The 21,121-nt window shown below is 37.1% G+C and overlaps 1 protein-coding gene across 1 annotated transcript in view; it reads left to right on the forward strand.

Moving 5' to 3' along the window:
• PREX2 (phosphatidylinositol-3,4,5-trisphosphate dependent Rac exchange factor 2) overlaps positions 1–21,121 on the forward strand; it is a 189,916-nt gene that overhangs the window by 162,641 nt on the left and 6,154 nt on the right. The window contains exons 38-40 of the mRNA XM_075494782.1: positions 148–338; positions 12,361–12,463; positions 19,211–19,278. Of these exons, the coding sequence (XP_075350897.1) occupies positions 148–338; positions 12,361–12,463; positions 19,211–19,278 (362 nt within the window). The remainder of the gene's footprint in view (positions 1–147; positions 339–12,360; positions 12,464–19,210; positions 19,279–21,121) is intronic.

Below are 21,121 nucleotides of genomic sequence, written 5' to 3' on the forward strand. Positions count from 1 at the left end.
TCTGTATTGATGTTATGGAATTTGGCTTAAGCTTTCTCAGCCAGCCCTGCCGTTCCATCTGCATCTGTGATGACCTACTGTAAAAGAGCGTTTCATGTGCGCTCAGTAGCAAATATTTAAATCTCTCTCTCTCTTCCTCTCTTGCAGTTGATGAGGCCTCTCAATTGCTTGGATGAACTTTACCGACTGATAGGGTCCTTTATCCGATCCAAGCGCACCGCTGCCTGCGCGTACACGGCATGCAGTGCTTCCGGAGTTGGATTGCTTTCAGTGTCTTCCGAACTCTGTAGCAGGCTTGGAGCTTGTCACATCATTATGTGCAACAGCGGAGTTCACCGGTATGACAATTTCTTTTCCTCCCTTTGTTTCAGTCAGTCATTCAGTCATTGCAGGTTGGAGATTGCTGCTTTTTATTTACAGAGAGGTCTTACACTAAATATCTAATATCTTAGTCTAAATATCTAACACACTTGAAAGATTTGTGGTGAAATTCTAGAACTGTATTTGCAGTGATTGACAGAAATGAGCAGTACGGTTTTGTTTGGTGCAGTTGTAATGGATCATTCCTCATTCAAGTCAGTAAAAGGCAGAAATCTTAATTGCTAAAGCAGAAAAAGGAAGATTTCCTAGGTGAATAACACATACTATATTAAACTCTTAATACAGGCAAGAAATGCTGAAATCTGTATTTACTTTGTATGCTAGGGGGAATTGTAGTAGAGCTTGTTTCAAGGAAAAAAATTAAACAGAAGAGATACGCAATTTTGCAGGTGTACCTTATGATCACTAGAAGTTCAGCCTGTAGAACAGTTGATGTGATTTATACAATATCAAAAAATGAACTGAGCTATAATCACCTGATCTTTGTCATCAATGCTAAGAGATTTTAATAGACAAATATATATGACAATAGCATCATTATAGAGCTCTCTAGTACTTAATGATATTCATCAAAGGCAGCAATATATTTATGTTCCAGCTGGGCAGATTACAATTTTTTTGTACATTATACCATAAAAGCAAAGACTACAATTGGAGAGGGGAAAAAACCCCAACAAACAAAAACCCAAACATAACCACAAATCAGATGCAGTATCTGCTTTTTGTAAGAATTCCAAACTGTAGATTACAGGTAACAATATGTTAAAAATATGCTCCTTTGTTTCTGGTCTATGCAAATCCTTATTTTAGCAGACGTGGTTACCAGTACATTGTGTTAGAATAAGCATTACTTTCTCCTTATTTTAAGTAATGTTCTTTCTTTCAAAGAGCTTTGAGGAGGGGAAAAAAAAAAAAAGCAACATAGCTGCAATGCAGATTGTCAGGCATGAAAAGCAGGAAAAGGTCCATATATAGCCAACACAATTAAGTTGTATAAAAAGAGTGCTTGCCATTTCTTTTACCACAGTTTGCAACAGACTATTCGTATTACTCTCTATCACTGGTACAAGTGTATATAGCATGCTGTATACTGTACTTGATTTTAGGCAATAACAGAAAAAGGCTGTATTATTTAACACTAGTCAGTATATCAGATGACGATGGAAATACTATATAGCATGGACTGACATGAAGTTGTCATTTCAGAAGACCATGAAGCTATACAGCTTTTCTCTGGCTCTTTATCTTGGTTTCAGTTTCATGTCTTATGTGATCAGAAAAGACTTTGGGCTTAATTCTGCCATTTTGGTATAAAGCTGAAAAAGGCTACCTCTGGGTTTCATTATGATGTCATGGATTAAGTTCTGAATTTGCCAGTATATTTTTGCCAAAAATTCTTATAGTTTAAGAATAAAGTCAGAGCAACTTTAATAGCCCCAATAAACTATTACCCCACAGTGTGTGGGTCACAAATTATTTGGAATAATTTTGTGACTGAATAAGAGGTGGTATGCTTGATTCCGAACGTGAGCTGTTCTTAGATGAAAATAAATTATTCATCAAATTTCTGCTCAAAACTAGGGCTAATTCAAAGGTATAAACTATTAAATGTCTATTTGAGTATATTTAAAAAACCACAAAATATTAGAAAACCAACATACTGGATTTCAAGACTATATTATGAGCAACGGGAATGGGGTTTAAATGTGTTATGTGTGGGTTTCCATCTAGATGTTAAAGGATTCAAGTTCACCTATTTACATAAAGTAACAGTGCAGAACACTTTTCTCGAAAGCATGACTAGTTCTGCTTTACAGCGAGTCCATTTGAGCTTTTGTACAAGATACTGTTACTTCACTTGTGCATTAATACTGCCTTTGTGGCTACCATCTGTTCAGAGAAAGAAACATCAACTCTTGGCATTATCAGAAGCATTTTAAGATAGGCCCTCCAGGAAAAAGGAATGCATTACTTGAGATTTTATAGGTACTCAAACAGTTTTTGCCCTGAATTTCCAAAAGTTCAGAAGGAAACTCATGTATTTAGAGACTGGAAGGGATTCTTGTGCTATTATTTTTTGAAGTGGTAAAAGCTGAAGTAGTTTTTTTAACAACAGTTTCCTGAAGTTACTGTTTTGCATACAAACGGGATGGATGAAGAAGTTTTTCCTTAGAATATGAAGTGATATAAAGTCACTCTGTGTGCTGTTTTCTCTTTCTGGCCTCCCCAGGCCACATCTCTCCAGTCCAGAACTAAGTAGGCTCTGCTTTTTGGCATTCTGAAATTGCCTTTGCCTGGGTAGAAAGCTTGTTTTGTCTCCAGCTGGGAGGCTTGCTGGGTGAATTTTGTTCCCGACATTTCTGCTGCTAAATTCTGCTGTGTTTTTGTGAACCTACTCCCCTTGCTGCTCTGCAGAGTGAAACTGTCTTGCAGCACCATGAAGTCCTGTGAGGAGGACAGGAGAGGGAAGAGTAAGATGCTGGATGTGATTTGAGTCCTGTAGACATAGATGATTTTGCTTGTTGCCTGCAACCTTGAAGGCTTAATTGTTCTGTTTGTTGGCATATTATTTAATCAGGGCAGATAGTCTTGCAAAATAATGCTCTTTAAGTTGTAAGTTAGCTCTTTAGAGTTCAAGCTACTGATTTTCAGTAAGAGAGGATATTTCTCTCTGGTTGTATTCAGCAGTGTATCTGGCCTCTGTGTTCTTAGAAACTAAATGCTGTGAAGTGCTTGATTGCGATCAGTTGCAGAAATCCACATTTTGTAGGCCCAGACCAAGGACTCACAGCTTTTTTAACATTATGCTACGGATATTAAATGAGTTGGAAACTGATGTTATCTACAGATACTGCAAGGCAAGCAGATGGGGGAAAGATGTGAATTGTCCTTGCAGGTTAAACTTTGAAAGTATATTCTTCACTTATCAGTCTTGCCAGCTTAAAAATGAAGAATAATCAACTCAGAGCAAGGTTCCTGTGTGCTTCCTTTTAAAAACCCCTCCTTTTAGCCTAATTGCTATGATTGGTCTCTAATGGGAGAGAATGTCTGAGTCTGCGGAAGAGTGCAGGGTGCTCTGCTGGTCAGCATCTTGCCTTTGTTCATGGGGAGTGGGAACTGAGCAAACCATTAATCCGTCAGAATTTAGATATATTTAATAGACTTTAAACACAGTACGTATGAACCTTCCCTCACTCAATTTATCTGTCTCTTACTGAACTGGCTGGAGAGCCCTTTCTGTGTTTTCTCAACTTAGGTGTCGCGGATGGACAGGAGGCGGGGGGGGGGGTTCTGCCACCCCTCCTTCTAACCAGAAGCAAATTCCAGATAGCTTGGGAGGGAGGTGCTGGGTGGCAGTCCGATGCAGAAGAGGCCAAGAACTATGAAACAGCAGCTTTGTCTGCTTTGACAGTGATTGCTGATCTCTGGATCAGCAGTGTCTTGGTTTCTGACTTCTCTGTGATCCATATTAAATTGCTTTTTACACTGCACTAGGCTAAAACAGCTTGACAGAGTTCATATTTTCATCCCTATATCCAAGATAATGCTGGGGATTTTGAATTGCTGGTGATTGCTTTGCTTTGATTTTTATTATGACAATATGTTTACCAATTTACATTAGAGCCTGAAATCCTATATCTATTTCAGACAGCAGTTCTTTTCAAATATATTTCGATCACAAGAAAAACAAGGATGGGGAAAAATAAGTCCCTTTAACCTTCACTGTCCTAAGTGACGTGTGAATACTACAAACTCCCCTTGGATTATCATAAGTGAACATGCCTTGTTGATCAACACTGGGAACAGAGCTCTAACTTAGTCCAAGAAATCAATAGTTCGCATTTCTATTTTCCCTTTTTTATCATCCATAATTATATTTCTGCCTGCCCATCAGCTGTCACCCTGTAAACAATGCTCTGCTTTCTTTACTTTTATTCTTTCTGTTCGAAGTTGTAATCACTCTGTACAAATGTAGGTGATGAAAGGCACTTTTAAATTTTATTGAATCATGATGCTAGCTCCTCTTGAGGGAGGAAAGCCAGACTGCACTGCACAGACATGCCCTAGCCTCTTTCCATGCCAAAATGAAATTAGGTGCAGCAGCTGCAGAAGTCTATTCAGGGACCATAGGCCTTACAGGCTCAAAGGAATCATTTAAAGCATCCAAATGAAACAAATCCCAAGTTTATTTAAAATTTTGCATTTCCTGGAGGACCGAGAGAAAAGAACTCTTTTATAATCTTGATGAACCCCAGAAAAATCACTGTCTTATTTTCTTTTCTGAATTTTAATTTCCCCTCCAGAAAGTCTCTCCTTAGTGTTAGCATCCTTCAAGCAATGGGGTTCTGGCTGGCAGACACTCGGCTGAATGATGAGGCAGGTTTTGCCAAGGGTTGATTATGCTGTCTCCTGTACCTGGCACAGCTCCTGCAATCCAGCTAAACCTGCTCCATCTTCCACATAGCAAAGCAGAGTAACACCATAAGCTGTCCATCGTGGCCAGCTGCCTTTCTGTGAATCAAATGGAACAAGGTGAAAAATAAGTACTCTTAATTTATATTTTAGACATTCTGTAGTAAGAATTCCTCCTTTTAGATTATTTTAGAAATTTTTCTGTAGCAATTTAGTTCTGAGCTCAATGACTGTGTGCTACAAAAAAAAAAAGTCTCCTTGAAGTTTTGCAGCTGTATTTAGGCTGACTGGTAGCTCCACAGTAAGCAGGCTTTCTGGGATCGATGGGACTACTTTCAGGAGGCAGGTCAGCACAGGCTGAAAAACTAATCCTTGCTCCTCTCCAACCTTCTGGTCTAAAGTGTGCTTTTAGTCCTCCTACCTTCCCATTTAGTCAAGATTCCCTTCTTTTTTTAAATGGTAGTTTTGTTATGTCTGTGTACAATTAGTGTATTTTTGTGTTATTTTACCTGCTGAGGCATAAACAAACTTTTGTTTTTGTAAAATAATTTAGGATAGTAGAGTATTTCATTCTGTGTTGGTTACTATTGGAAGACAGTTATGTAATTGTTAAATATGTGAAAATTTGACTTAAGATGATGTAAATGACATTTAGCACAAATAGGTTGTTTCTACAGTAATGATCATTTTATTTTATGTATATTTGCCTTTCATAGGCAATCTGGTACATTTTTCCTTTGTTATCTCTAATACGTATATGAAGGACTCTAGTCTTAAAGTTCTCTTGCATATTTTAAATTCTGAGACACTATTTCGTTTAAAAGGCAATCTGAAAATGCAGAGAAGTGCATAAAATGCACCAAGACAGATAAGATGGATCTAAGTTGTTACTAGTATGGATTTCAAGGTGTTCTTTTTTTCTGTTTGGATTTCTTTTAACATTATGGACATTTAGTAGCAGGGTTGACACACAACTCAATCACCTTCCTCTGTAGAATCATCTTCTCACGCTTCAGTTCCTGCAGTATTGCCTTATCTGCAGTCCAGCTCTTTGGGAGAATCTGATTCTTCCTTACAAAAACTGCTACATTACAACAAAAATAGGATAGATCCTCTCGAATAATCTACAATTAAAAACTTATCCAAATCTTCTTTAATTTTTGAGGTGGAAGAGAGTTAACTGAATAACCTGAACTGTTACGAGACAGGAAGTAAACTGCAATTTTCCAGCAGATTTACTTGCCTGCTTACATGGGAAGAAGTCTTTAATGGGAGACTTTCTGCATGGAACAAGACAGAATGGCCGAAGCTGGGTTTTCAGTTGACTTTAGATTTTTTGGGTTTTTTTTGCAAGTATGACTGAGCAAACAAAATGCATGGGATACTTTGAATCTTTTGGAAATGTTGTTCTTTCATCGAACAAAGAATGTTTAATGGTGGAGGTGCCTCCTTGCAACATTGCCAGCTGATTAAAAGGTGGCAAGATCTTATAGGAAGAATGTTTGTGAAAAGATGCTCTGTGCAGTTTTCTAACAATGACAGAAGATATACGGTGAAAAGAAGTGCCTTTTTTTTTTTTCCCCCATTATTCTTTGTAAAGCTTTCTGTTTTAAAAAAGATGGAATATTCACATTTTATTTCTGGAAATAGATTGGATGATAGTAATCTTCCAAATAAACTACAGAAAAAATCATCATTATCTACTGCATGTTTCATGCTTCAAATTAAAAATTATTAATATTGAATCTAATAAACCTGATTAAAACTCTATTTGTAAACTACAAAAGAAGTCATTAACCAAGGTTAGGTCTGAAATATGCCTAGTGTATACTTACCTCCCAAGACTGATTCTCTAGCTTGATAAGTTCATGCCATCTACTTCAACAAGTCAGAAATCTGTTGGAAGCTTGTGTTTGAAAATACCTGGTAGAGCTGGGTTTGATTATCCCGTCGGGGGATGCCTGATACAGGAGTTGGGATATATTTATTTTGAGGTTTGCACAACTACGTAATCACAGTGGTGCCTCTTGTGAAGGAAACCTGTGCACGCTGATGCTTAATGGATAAAAGGTAGAAGTCCCCTTAACCATGGACTATCCATTTCTGTGTGGTGGTGTAATATCTTCCACATATAGTCACTTTTCAAAGCATTGTTTATGATTACCGAACCATCATAATGGAATAAATATATTTCACATGCAGAGTAATGGCTTACTGTATGTTGGGAAATATAACAGAAGTTTTGGACTAACCTTCAGTGGATGGGTTCAATCCAAGGCTGACTTTAAAGTAGTGGTCTTTCCCCACTGGGAACATCTCAGCTTCACAAAGGTTCATAAAGGGACTGAACCCAAGTCCTGTAGAGTTCTAAGTCCAGTAGAGTTTTATTGTAATTGTAAAATACAATATTGTAGTTTAATGAACAAACTTCTTGCTCATTTTCTTTCTAATACCTGTTGGCTGGCCCAACTTCCCTCTCCCTGCAAGATGAAATTCTGTTCAGCAAAGTTTCAGTATATGGGCACAGACAATGCAAACTTCAATTTTACTTGCGTGGAGACATTCCCACAATGAGAACAGCTTAGAAATTGTGGCAGAGTCTTGAGTTAGGCCTGTCTATACTTTTCATGCTTATTTCTTATAGTCCTGAACAACATTTTCCCTCCTTTTTAAGATTATCATGGCCTATTTCCTTCTTTGGGTTACTCATCAGAATCAATACATATTACCCAGCCATCACTAGTAATTATAGAGAAATACCCCCAAAATTTTTACCCAAAGTGACTTACTTTAGTACAGAGTTTTTAATTGCTGCATACACTGACATAAATAATAGCTGCTCTATAAGCATTAATTTAAATGACAGAAGAAACAAATGAATACTTAATAGCGTAATTGGTTTAAAAGGTGGTCAAATGTAGGTATGATTAGCTTATGATGTATTCAAAGAAAAGGAATTAAAATAATAACAATGGCATTAAATTACATGTTGAGTAGAAGCTTTAGATTTTAATTAGACTAAGCATACGTGCATCCTTTTCATATTTTTTTCCTATTCACATAGCCAGAACATAATTCATTTCGACATCTCTGGCTGTGGTAACTACTAAACCAATTTGTTTCACCTCATCTTTTCTATTCAAGGCTTTTTTCTAAGGGATGTTGTGGTGCATATTTGGATGCAGGATGGCTGGAATCCTAATTGAAACCTGAGAATGAATTGAATGATTTAGATTCTTTTTACTCTGGTAACATAGATATACAGTTCGATGAGTGGCAGCTCTGTAGGTAGTGTACATGAACTCAAATTATTTTTCCTTTCAGGTGACGTTAAACAAGCTGTCACAAAATAATCCATTTCTTACACAATTTGAACTGTTTTCCTCTTTTGCAACTCCATTTTTCAGTGTAGATGTATGTCTATCCAGGCGATTTGCTGCCCTTTAGTAAAAATCACATCCAGTCAGAAACAAATAGATGACGGGTGACAGAAAATTATTTAATCTCTTTTGTTCGGGATGGTCTGATCCAGAAGATGTTTGAAAGTTTGTATTTAATCTTCACATCAATACTGTCATGACTGATGGGAGACTGGGGATAGCAGGCAGGGGCTGGGAGCAGCTGCAGCCCCTTCTGTTTCTTGGAAACCAAATGGGTGAAATGGGGAATTCTCAGCCCAGTTGTGCTGGGAAAGCCAAATGTCTGTGCTGCCTTGCTGCTGTAATCTGTCAAGGCAGGGAATTTGTGATTCTAACTGACACAAATTCTGAGATGATGAATTTGGGTCTTTTGTTTTTCTGGCACAAAAGAAGGGATGAGAGGAAAAAAGAGGGAGTGAGAACAGATTTTGATTTGTTTACACTGTAAAATATATGGATTTGGGAATTATGCTTCCCATAACAGAATGTTACGAGAGCACTGAAGGAGTTCTTCCCCTAGTATTTTCCTTGTTTGGTTTGTCTGCACTGATTGCATCCAAATGACCAGATACTTCCAGTGGTCAGAACTGCTTCCAAATTGCTTTGTAAACTTTAATACCATCTGCTTATCAGCTCTCAAAATGGGGGAGAAGGGTGGATTATTACATACTGCACATATTTGCTGACAGTCCTTGGTATTGAACCTTGCTCAGACCACCAGAACAGTCTTACCATATGAGGAATTCCCAGCTTTCATATCGTTTCATAAAATTGTACAAGTTGTATTGATTTAAATTTGCATTTGTGTGATCTCTCTGTGCTTGGCAGTCCTATTGCTGAGGTACTTCCAGTTACGACTTTTCCATGTTACCATCTGATGTTTTGTCTGTGCATTTGTTTCTTTCACAGCTGATTTCCAGGGTATTTTGATTTGTGATAACGAATATGTAGTAATTCAAAAACTATATTTGAAGAGCTGTCTTGTGGTTTAACCCCAGTCGGGGGTTAGAAACCAGGACAAGCTGGAAGCCAGGTCAGCCTAAACCAGGACAAGCTGGAAGCCAGGTCAGCCTAAACCAGGACAAGCTGGAAGAAAGCACCGGCATGTAAATACAGGTTTCCTAGTGAGTCTGTTCAGCATAGCACTATGGAAGGTTTATATGATCAGTTTTATTAGAGGATGCCATCTCATTGATTTGGTATTCAAAATGAAGCTATTTGAGTGTTGTTTTTTTTTAATATTTAGAAAGTAGTAACCTTATTTCATAGTTACATGACAAAAGCCATAAACAGTCATTTATATTTAATTCTGCCATTCATCAGACCTTTTACATGCCTCAGGAGAAACACAAAAAACCAGAATAGAATAGAATAGAATATTTCAGTTGTAAGGGACCTACAACGATCATCTAGTCCACCTGCCTGACCACTTCAGGGCTGACCAAAAGTTAAAGCATATTATTAAGGGCATTGTCCAAATACCTCTTAAACACTGACAGGGTTGGGGCATCGACCACGTCTCTAGGAAGCCTGTTCCAGTGTTTGACCACTCTCCTGGTAAAGAAATGTTTCGTAATGTCAAGTCTAAAAAAAACTCTACCAATATTAAATTGCATCTCTAATGACATATTATATTGAAATGAAATCATGCCACTGATCCTATTTTAACATTTTTAACATACTTTAATGACTAAGACTGTTTTTTTAAAAGAAACAGTAGATGTATTCTAACCAGCATTACTTTAGGACTTAACCTCAAATGTAAAATGTTTTATTAAAGACATGTGATAATAGTTAACATCATCAATGCTGTCATCTTGAGTGTCTTCACTATTGATTTCGTAGGATATGTTAAAAATATTATCTTTAGAATTACTGGGGTTTTGCCTTGGGGTGAAATCTTCAATTTTAGTCTGTTTATATGTTTCAGAACTGTACTGTAGTTGTTGCCTACTTCCATAGTAGCCTGTTAAAAAAAATTTCATTATGCTATTTTACTCTTTGACTCTGCGTTTCCCACTCTCGTTACGTCTTTATCTACACACTTGGCAACCTTATTTCTGAATCCCGGTTGGCATTGTCAAAATGTAGACGGCTCATAATGTCCGTGATCACCAGCCATTTCATCAGATTTTGGATAGGGAGCAGTTTGGCAGTCTTTTCCAATCACAAGATTAGTGTTTGCACCTAATTCTTCAAGCTGACCTTCACTTAGCAGGTTCTTTTGTTAGTTTTGATTCACACATGCATAATACTGTTTTTCTGTTCTTTCAGTCTTTTGGGTTCCAGGAGGATGGGATTTATGGGAAAGTTGGCTCAGTAACTGGTTGGTTGAAAGCTGTACTTGGAGCCCATTAACGTTGATTACACCTACAGAGAGACTTTTTGCCCTTTTTCTCTGGTTTAGATTACGCCTGTCAAATTAGATTTCAGATACTTTTGCTTTTTCCCATTGTCAATGGGACAAAGCTTCCTTTGCAGTCTGTTCTTGAAGGTGAGATGTTTGGGTTTTGGTGCTGGCAAGTATTATGAGCATGTACTTTATTTGTGCAATATTTCACCTTTCAAAGACAAGATGAAAACACAGTGTTTACAATTTCTAGTCTAATATTTAACTATTATGCACCTTAATCAAACGTGTAACATAAAAGATCAATAGATTTTTGCTTCAAGTTAACTCTGAGGTCAGTGTATACAAGAAACTAGGGAATAAAAATTATTTCATTACCAAGGAAAATCACTCGGCTTATAAATTTTGAATGAAAGGCCGTTAATAACACTACAGATCAAATTTAATGTCTTCTACACTCACTACTGTGAAACTTTTTACAGTCCATAAATTTATTTAAGTGGTATTTAAAATGTGTCAGGGTTTTTTTTTCAGTAAGAAAATAAGCGCAGACACATTTTTCCTCCTACAGATCTTCTGCTCAGCAAGATGAGTGATTGAAACATATTGTCTGTTCTGTGTGCATAATATAAGCTATGCAGAATCTTTTGGTCAGGATTTTGCCAAAAGGCTACTCAAAAGTATGTTTTAACCATGTGTCTTAGTTTTATTATTTGAACTTGAAATATGCAGCTTTTGTCAGGTTCTGCTGAGGTAGGATCATTTTCTGTACACCTGATCTTTCTGGTTGAAGAGATTTGATTATTGCAGTACTTTGGTTGTGAACAGAAAAACCATCAAGCAGCTTATTGGTGCAGAATGCAGCCACTCTTACCTCTTGGATGATAGCAGCCCTCAAACATGTTGGGCTTTTCAAAAAGTACCTGTTTCTACTCAGTTTTGTTGCCTTTATCTGTGAGTCTCCTACAGCTTTGGTCTTGATTGTATGAGAAACCATCTATCCGTCCTTGTTCTCACCATGACAACTGAAATCAGATGGCATGTCCAAAATGACTTTCCCTACTACTTCTTGTCTGGTGTGATGACAGGTTGTCCTACAGAAAGATCTTTAGCTCTGAAACTTTCTTTGTTGCTCTGACAAAGCAATTATGGCCTTTTCATTAGGATGGGGTACCATGATCAGTTTTTGTCCTCAAGTATTTACTTGAAAAAAGATTGGCAAAGTAGGAGAGGACAGTTTATTTGAAGGAATGCCCTATTTATTTATTTTATTTTTTGAAAGAGGGAAATGTCTCTTTATTTGTACTGAACTGCACTAATGTGCCATGAGAATAACCAAGCTAAATTAATGCCAAGAGGTCAGGATCCTGGTACCAAAGCTAGGGTCTGCATTAACAGTGGAGGGTGAGAGATAACGTGCAGAAACCACCTGGAAAGGGATTTATACAATTACAAAAAATTTTCCTCCTTGGTTTGTCACTCATGCACTTGCCAGGCCATAGTTGGGTTGTGTTTTTTGTTGTTTTGTTTTTTGTTTTTTTTTTTTAAACAACAGCAAAAAAGGCAAATGCATTTGGTTGTAAGTCAGCAGGAACCCTTGTTACACTCAAAGTCTTTCTACTTAAGAAACATTTTAGTGTCCAGGCTAATGCCTGCATGGGAAGGGGAGGGATACGGGGCAGGTCTACTATGTAATCTTTTTATTTATAACTTTTTTAAAAAAGGTAATTGATCTAAAAGCAAATATTTTAAGGAAATCACTGCTAGCAGATAGCTGACTTCTGTCTTGCGTTGCAGCTGCACTCTGAGTGTTACCCTGGAGCAGGCGATCATCCTGGCTCGGAGCCATGGGCTACCTCCTCGCTATATCATGCAAGCTACAGATGTCATGCGCAAACAGGTAAGATGCTCGCTATGGATAAGATCTTGATGTTTCCTAACAAGATCTGTTGTCATCAAACAAGAATGACTTGACCAAGCATTTTTTAACCTCCATCTTAATGTTGTCTAATGCCTGTGTGAGTTTTCTTAGTTTGGGTATTTTGTTGGTTTTTTAAATTCTCTTCCTTTATTGTTGACTGAAAGGTGGGTTTGGTTTTTCTTTTTAAATAATGGAACAGGCTGTTTTTAACCAGATGATTGCTTTCTCTGTATGTGTAAATGGATCATAATTTTTACAGAGTTATGATTTTACTTAATGATTTTTGTATAGTAACTGCTGTAGCATTGCCTTACGTCAGAATAGTCTGTCGAGTAAGACAATCTTTATTTTAATGTATATTAACCATAAAAATAACTTAAGATTATTAACTATTATTAATAAAAAGTGTCTTGTACTGAATGAAGGGGAAGTGTAGGAAGGGAGGAAGGGGAGAAATAAATACCATGGTTCTTAACTTTCCAGGCAAGATTCCTGAGGACAATGTGCTTATTTTGAAATAGTGTTTTTCACTCTTTGGTCATAATAGAATATTAGGATTTAGAGGCTGTTGTGGATAGATAACCACCTCAACATGAATGCTTAGTGCTAAGGTATGACAAAAAATGCTGGATTAAAAGGCAATATCAACTGAAAATGGGGGATATACTCTACTGTACTGGCACAACTTTTCCTAGAATATCTTATCAGATAAATGCTTTCAAAAGGATGTTTGGAATCTTGGAAGGAGTTCAAAGGAGGAGCATGAATGATCCAGAGGTTGTTAGACAAGGCTTATGAAGTGAAGATTAAAGAGCTCAACCTATTCAGTTGATCAAAGAGAGGTTGAGTGGGGGCTTAATCACTCTGTGTGCATATGGAACATATATCCCAGCCTGTGGTAGCTTTCAACCTTATGAAAAAAGCATAAACAAGATACAGGATGCACTCAATCTTGAAGTGAAAAAAGATAATTAAATATTGGAACAGTTAATCACAGATAAGACAAGATTCGTAATTTCTGGGGTTTAATTTGCATCTAATTTTATTATTTTCAGTAATTCTGCTATGTATTCTGTGCAGCAATCACAGTTTAATTATGAAAATGATTGAACATCTGTACTTTACTTTTAACTTACTCTAGATAAAAATACACACATGCTAGATCAAACCTTTAGTCTGTTAAAGCAATTGGGTAGATATTCTCAAGCCATAGATTCTGATCAATTATACGTAAGTGCTGCTGCCTAACATGGATACATCAGAGTAATTAGTCTCATTCCTTTTCATATCGAACTTTCACTTTATTCGGTGCATAAATTAAGTTTCTGTGGTGAATAAATACGCTCAAGGTTCTTGAATCAGACCATGTAGGTCTGCTCGGGAATTGCAGCTTTAAGTTGGCTTGAAACGAACGCTGCTTCTGAAGTTCTAGACAAAAGGCAGATCTGGGTATTTTGCAATCAAAAAACCGTGGACGTAGAGTTTTGCATACATCTGCTTGCAGGACGTATTCTGTCAAAGGGTACATTTTCAATGTACAGTTCTAGACCGTTTTCAAAAATTCTGATTCATTTGTGGATCTTCTGCAGTTTATTAAATGAAAATGAAAGACAAAATGAAAGTAACTTGCATGGTTTTGAGCAGCAGTAGCTGTACTTGCTCAAATAGAGATGTAGAAGGAAGCCTGCAGTAGGGCTACATTCTCTGAAGTAAAACAGCAGGTGATCAATAGCTGTTAAAGATACCAATATCTCAATACCACCCACAGACACTGCAAAAAAGTCTGTTAGTATATCAAGCCAGACTTTTTTCACACATTCTCCCTCTTACAGGAAACCACTATGGTATTTAATAGAGTAATAATCTTTTGTTGTAATTTTAAATCAGTCTCGGAGTTCTGTAGTAGAAATACAACCCTCCATTATATTCTAAACGTTTTGGAGTAATTTCAACAATGCACTATGGTATTCTCTAGAAACCTGTTCCAGATTGAGTGTTTAAATTATCTGTAGGATTTAACTGTCAGGAGCATAATGCAGGCCATAAAGCTTGGGGGGGGGGGAAGCTTCTTAGGGTTTGATGCAGAACATTTAGTTAAGGGCAATACATGTGTCTTTTTCCTGGCTTAATATAAACCCCCAAAAAAACCCAAACAAAAACTTTGTTAGTCCATTTATACCCTGAATCTTTTGTGGAATAAAGGGATTAGCCACAGGGAGGTGCAAATGAAAGGACATTTATTCCATCTGGTATTCTGGAGAAGCCAGCAATGTTAGCTCCTAGCAGCATCAGCTTTCCACACAGGGAAATCGTCTCTACTCAAAGCTGATATCTCTTCCAGCTTGGGGCACCGGTACTGAATAACTGGAGACACCTGACTGAATGGATGACCTCAGGAAGTGGGTTTTTTTCTTTTAAATTGAATGAGGTCGTGATCATGTTTAACAAGACTCAACAGCCCCGATTGTATTGTTAGAACAATTTTGAAAGTAATTGCCCTGTCAGTTATAATTAGGTATTCGCAAGCACCTCTTCTGCGAGAACTAAAGAAAAGAGACCAACTTGTGAGAGTTGGTATGAACATGGGTCTGAGGGATGGTTTTAGTTAAGTGGCTTCTGTTTTTCATCTGCTAATCCAGTCTAGATTGATTTTTAAAATAAAAGTTTTGACAAAACGTTCCCAACTATCTTTTAGTAACTTTATTTACTCATGTATGTTTATTCATGTAAACATCTGTACCCACAAAATACTATGTAAAGCATCCTGACAGGAGTGTGTCTTCCGGATGCAGCAAAGTGTGGAAGGAGAGAGGCCTAGGAAAGGAGCTGCAGGAGGGCACAGGGCTCTGAGGAAGAAAGGTAACTAAAAAGCTGATAAACAGGAAAGGCTAGGAGAGAATTTGTGTTGTCTTTTTAAGTGAGTAATCATTTTTCCATGCCTTTTCATGAGTATAATAAGAGCACTGCATTTTGAATAATTCTCATAAGAATTGTACTGATTTAGAGCTCTTTGAGCAGGGCATAAAGAGAATCTGTTTTCTTTATGTGACTGGTTCTTGCTATCCTTAAATTAGTGTGTAGCTTGAAAATAAACCTATCATTTTTTCTCATGGCAATGAGAGTACTAGTTCATATATAAGGCTCCAGATTGATGGTGGTGTCTCCTCAGAGCTGCTGGCATCTTTCACCAGTGCTCTGGCAGTACTGGAGCGCAGAGGGAAGCATTCTGGAGCCGCGCAGCACAACTATCCCTTATGCCTACGTCAGACGAACAGTGTCAATATTGACATTGCTATAGCTTTAAAAATAATATTGAGAAGTATAAATTAGCTGGTATGATGGTGCTCAGTGGAGACAAAGAGATGTCATGTAGCAAGTTGCTAGTAATTCTTGGGGGCTTTTCCTCAAAAGAAATAAGAATCTGGTGGTTGTAAGTAAGGTCTAATTTGTTCTCCTACTAAACAATAAATTACATGGTTGTATTAGTAATTAGACTCCTTTAGACTCTGTATTAGACTCCTTTTTAAATCAATGCATTTGATTTATTATGTGAGCAAGATACTACAATTAATTTGTCTAGTGAGTGATGCAAGTAAAAATAGGCTGGTTGTGCTCTCAGAGGTAGTAACAGCACTGATCAGGATCTACAGGTGATTAATTTAGATAGTTTTTCCATGTATTATGTATATTCTGTCTCTCAGTTATGTTAATCATATACCAATCTCAGCAGTCTGTCATGGTGGGGTTTCTTTATTATGATAAAATTTTAGAAAACGGCACTGAGGAAAGGGCGCTGAAGGTGATGAAGGTCTGGACTCAACATGTCTAACTTTGTAACCAACACCGGATCAGCTATCCTTATGTAATTCATGACAGACACTTGTCGTATCTGTTCTTAAACCTCCAGTAGTGGAGACTCCTGCACAGTGCTTCCTAAGTGGCTGTTCCACAGTTTTCTTAACCTTTTCATTAGGATGCTTCACTTAGTGCCTCATTTGAGTCTTTTTTTTTTTTCTTTTTTTTCCCTTCAACTTAAATCTCCTGTTTTCTGTCCAGTATACTGTAGACTTAGAGACCAGATTTTACTCCCTTTTTAGCAGTAAACTTTTAGTATTTTGAATATTTTCAGAGATGGGGCATCTACAACCTCTCTGGACAACCTGTTCCAGTGTTTCACCACCCTCATCGTAAAAACTTTCTTCCTTATATCTAATATGAATATACCTTCATTTAGTTTAAAACCATTACCCCTTGTCCTATTGCTACAGGCCCTACTAAAAAGTCTCTCCCCAATTTGATTATAATTTCCCTGATAAGCCGTCACTTTTGTAGATAGAAGAACATCAGTTCATCTGATCTTTCTTTTTTCAGTTGTGTTTTCTTACCTAATCATTCTCCCTATTCTCCTCTGAACTCTTTTCAAGTTTTTATTAAAGATGCGAAGTAGCTATGAAGAATTACAGAAAGATCTTACAGGACTTCATGACGGAGCAATAAGATGGCAGATGAAAATCAGTGTAGATAACTCTTAAGTGACGTACACGGGGGAAAAAACAAACCCTAAGTTCACATTCAAAATAACCGACTGTGAGCTTGCCATTACATCTCATGTTCAAGACCTCAGGATATGATAGAAAACATCAGCTCAATTCTCAGTAGCTATCAATAAAGCAAATCAGAAGTTATAATGGTTTAGGCAAGGACAGATGACAAAGTAGAAATCATGCTGTCCTGACCCTTCATTTTGAACTATCTGATGTTTTGATCCCTTCCATAAGGATATAGCATAATGGAAAAGGTTCAGAGAAGGTCAGAAAAAATGATCAACAGTTGGGAATGGTTTATGGACAGGACAGACAGACAAAATAATCTAGTATTGTTCAGCTTCATGAGTGAAGGAGGATATGACAGAGGTCTAAAGAACATGTGGCATGGATAGGGACTGACCATTGTCCAGTGCAGAACTAAAGGCATCAAATGAAACTGGCAGATTCAGACCAAATGAAAATAGTGGTTCCTGACACAAGAAGCTAAGATTGTACCCAAGATATGGATCTCCTTCCACAAGGAGGTTAGTGGTGTGAAGTTATTCATGGGCTCAAGGTGAGATGGGAAAGAAGAGAAAAGACTCACTGAAATCGATTAAATACATACTTTCTGCTGAACAGAGGAAGTACTGGGTGACTAATGATTGAATTCTGGAGGGGTTCCTGGGGAAAGACATATGTTTGTCGTGGTCTGTAGTCATGTGTCTTTTGCAACTGTCGGAGACAAGCTTACTGAGCTAGATGTAAAGCTAGTAAAATCACTGTTTATGCTCTGCCTTCAGTTTTGTAGGTACTCTAGTTATTTTTCTCTATCTTTACCATTATTTTTTTTTTCCTAAAAGAACTGTAAGGACACAGTATTTTTTGTGGCACGTGGTGATTTACATAAACTCTGAGAACCTACTGTGTGTAACCACCCAGCCTTTTTCATCTTTTGTTTGAGCCCATAACAGTAAACAAATACCTTTTCAGTTACCTGGGTACCAGATTTCAGTCAAATACAAGGTCTAGTCTTACTCTACGTATTGAATCAATGATTATACCTTATTTTTACATCATGTGCAGCTGCCATTGCAGTTCTGTTTGGAATGTAAATTATCTTTGATGTTTCACACCAGTCTAAGATCTCACTGTAAGAATTCTGAGATTGTGTATTTTTGTTCTGTTATTTTGTCCTGAATTTAGGTAGTATAGAAGGAGAAATAAAGGGAGAGTCAGTGTATGTATTATAGACAGAACAAGTACTTTCCATCTCCTTTAAAATGTTAGAAAACATAAAGAGACTGTAAATCTAACAGATATGTTTCTTTATGATGACTACTTTGCATTAATAAAACTGCACTTCAAAAGCTAGACCTCATCATTTAAAAACAAATATTACTAAGTTCTTTCATATGTCTAAGCTAGTTTGTTTGCAGAAGAGTGCATTTTTCACTATCATGGTATATGAACATTGTGCATGTTTTATCGACTTCCTCCTTACTGGATGAGTCAGGGAGACAACAGGACTTTCATTATTGTTTTTCAAAGGGTCAGCTGAGGTACAGAGAGAGCAGCTTTTCTAGTTGACCCTGCTTTAAGCAGGGGTGTTGGACTAAACAATCTCAGGAGGTCCCTTCTAACCTGATTTTTTTTCTCATTCTGTGATTATCAAGGAAGATCAGGACCTGCATTTTTCTAATGCTAATTTAGTGCTTCAATTTAGTCCATTTTTTCTAGATTGAACTAGAAAGCTATTCATAGGAAATAATCTGTAATATTTGTTTGTTCAGAAGTTCATAGGAAATAAGTGACATTTCAGAAAACAACTTTGTTATCCATGCCTTCTACAAAGAATGGTGACAAAAATCAAACAAATTGAAACAAAATGTGTTTGGATTGTTTTAAACCTTAAATGTTAATTTTTTATGAAGTCTGTTATGTTAGTAAGATATATATGTATGCATTTATTTAATGACAAGTGGAAAGATTTTATCTCTTTTCTGCATATTTCTCTTACATTGAGAATTAATGTACTGCTTTAACTTGTTCCCCACCTTCGAAGAGGAGAGTTGTTTCGGGACATGGAACGTATGTATTAATTAATTATCATCAATAGTTATGTTCTTCTAGAAAGCTCAGAAAACTTTCTAACTTGTGTTGAAATAAATGAAGCAAAATTGCTGGTTTTCTTTCACAGGGTGCGAGAGTACAAAACACAGCCAAGAATTTAGGAGTGAGGGATCGAACGCCACAGTCTGTCCCAAGGTAACCGATTGTTTCTGTCCTAGACCATGATTTTGTCTAGTTTGTGCCAAATTCTGGCCTAGCTGCTCAAAAGCTAACAATAAACAGTGACTGTATTGTGCACTAACTGGTAAGATTTGGCTTTTAATGTACATAGAATCAATTATGTTCTTAGCCATACAATTTTAATTAAAGTCATTAGTTGCAGAAGTTCAGGCTATGTTGCACTTCAAAACGTGCCCATTTTTGAAAAATGAAACCTAATTCATGTTAATTATGAAAACACTGGAGTAAGTTCTTCATCACTTGTGATGTTTAGTGGTTTTGGGGAAATATTCATAACTAAATCCATAACCCCATTTTAATGAAATACTGTACTGCAATATCTCAGCAAAATTATGTTCTAGTTGCTTTTAGAGATGATGTAGTCTTTCTTTGCCTCTTTCTGAAACATCCATTAGAACGAAAAATGCAACTGTTCTATATTTATCCAGCTTTTTAATGTTGTGATGGATTGCAGGTACCTGAAATGTTTCTTAACAAGCACAATATTTATAAATGAAAATAATCAAACAACAATGATCTTAATTTTATCTTAAAGTGGTTTTATTAATCCAGCTCTAATTTAAACACATTGAATGAGCTAAACAGATATGTGGAATTCATAACAGACCCACTGTGGTGTTTAAATTTCAATGAAGAAACAATGAATTAGTAATACCTGATAGAGGTAACCATGTGAATGAACACATACAGTATCCATAGCCTCACAGAAAGACTGTCTTCTGGCTTCTGTCCGGTAATACTCAGGAACTTTTTCTTAGGCAATTGCTCCCCTTTTCTCAGGTGTCCCAGTTTCTCCCAGTAGGGAATCAGGCTACTGCTCATAATTTGTTTGTAACAAATAGCCGTATATTGTTCCTTGCGTGTGCTGGATCTGATTCTAGAAAAGGAGTGTACCTTAAGTGTATGAGGTTTGGGTAAATCTGAGTAGCAGCTGCTGTTCAGTTGCTGAGTAGCAGCATTTGTTGCAGCATATGTGCATCTTGTGTGCCCCATAAAGTAGATTAAATAAGATCCAAGAAAAGTACTGATTCTAGAATAAATCCATCAGCAATAAAGTCATTGTCCTTACCAGCAGATGAGGGCATCCCTTCTCACAGTAATTATTAGCTTAGAGGCAATCCAGGACCAAAACTGCCTGAGTGCCTTGCATTGTAGGAACCTAAGGCATTAAAATAACATTTTATTGCAGTAAAAGCTGCGTGAAGCCTATTTATATTTCGAACAGTATGGTTTTGGCCTTAAATGGACTCTTCCTTCATGACATAATTCTGGAGACAGCCAAAGAGTTGTTGCAAAAGAAACTTTTCCCATCTCTAAATGACAGAGCGTGTATCTAGATTCAGAGCTTTTGTGATAAAGGAAACATCTATGTTCTTAAAAAGAAAAACTTAGCCATGAGACATTTTTTGGCTTTACATCAGTTGAGAAAAGATTGCCTCTTTCTAGTTGACACTCCCACAACACAGCACTGAAAAGCTGAAGGAAAATTATGGGATGGCTCCTAGAACATAGGATGGACAGATGCATCCAGCACACTTGCCAGGAATATCTCATTGACCTCAGTGTTTGGGGCATTTGGTGTACCATTAGAGAGATAAGTCACATAAGTTGGAACAGTCATCAGGAGGAGTGATACTTTTGATGTATAGGTAAAGGATACTGTGGGTTCTCAATTCTTTGCCTTGAAAAGAATTTTACCATTACATTTGGCTCCATTTAACGTCACTTGACGGTGTTCTCAGTTCTCTGCAGTTGCCACTGTTTTCTGTCTTTTCTCAGCTGATCTGTTTGTACCATC

Source organism: Mycteria americana, chromosome 2 (assembly GCF_035582795.1).
Source record: "Mycteria americana isolate JAX WOST 10 ecotype Jacksonville Zoo and Gardens chromosome 2, USCA_MyAme_1.0, whole genome shotgun sequence".
Classification (NCBI taxonomy): Eukaryota; Metazoa; Chordata; class Aves; order Ciconiiformes; family Ciconiidae; genus Mycteria; species Mycteria americana.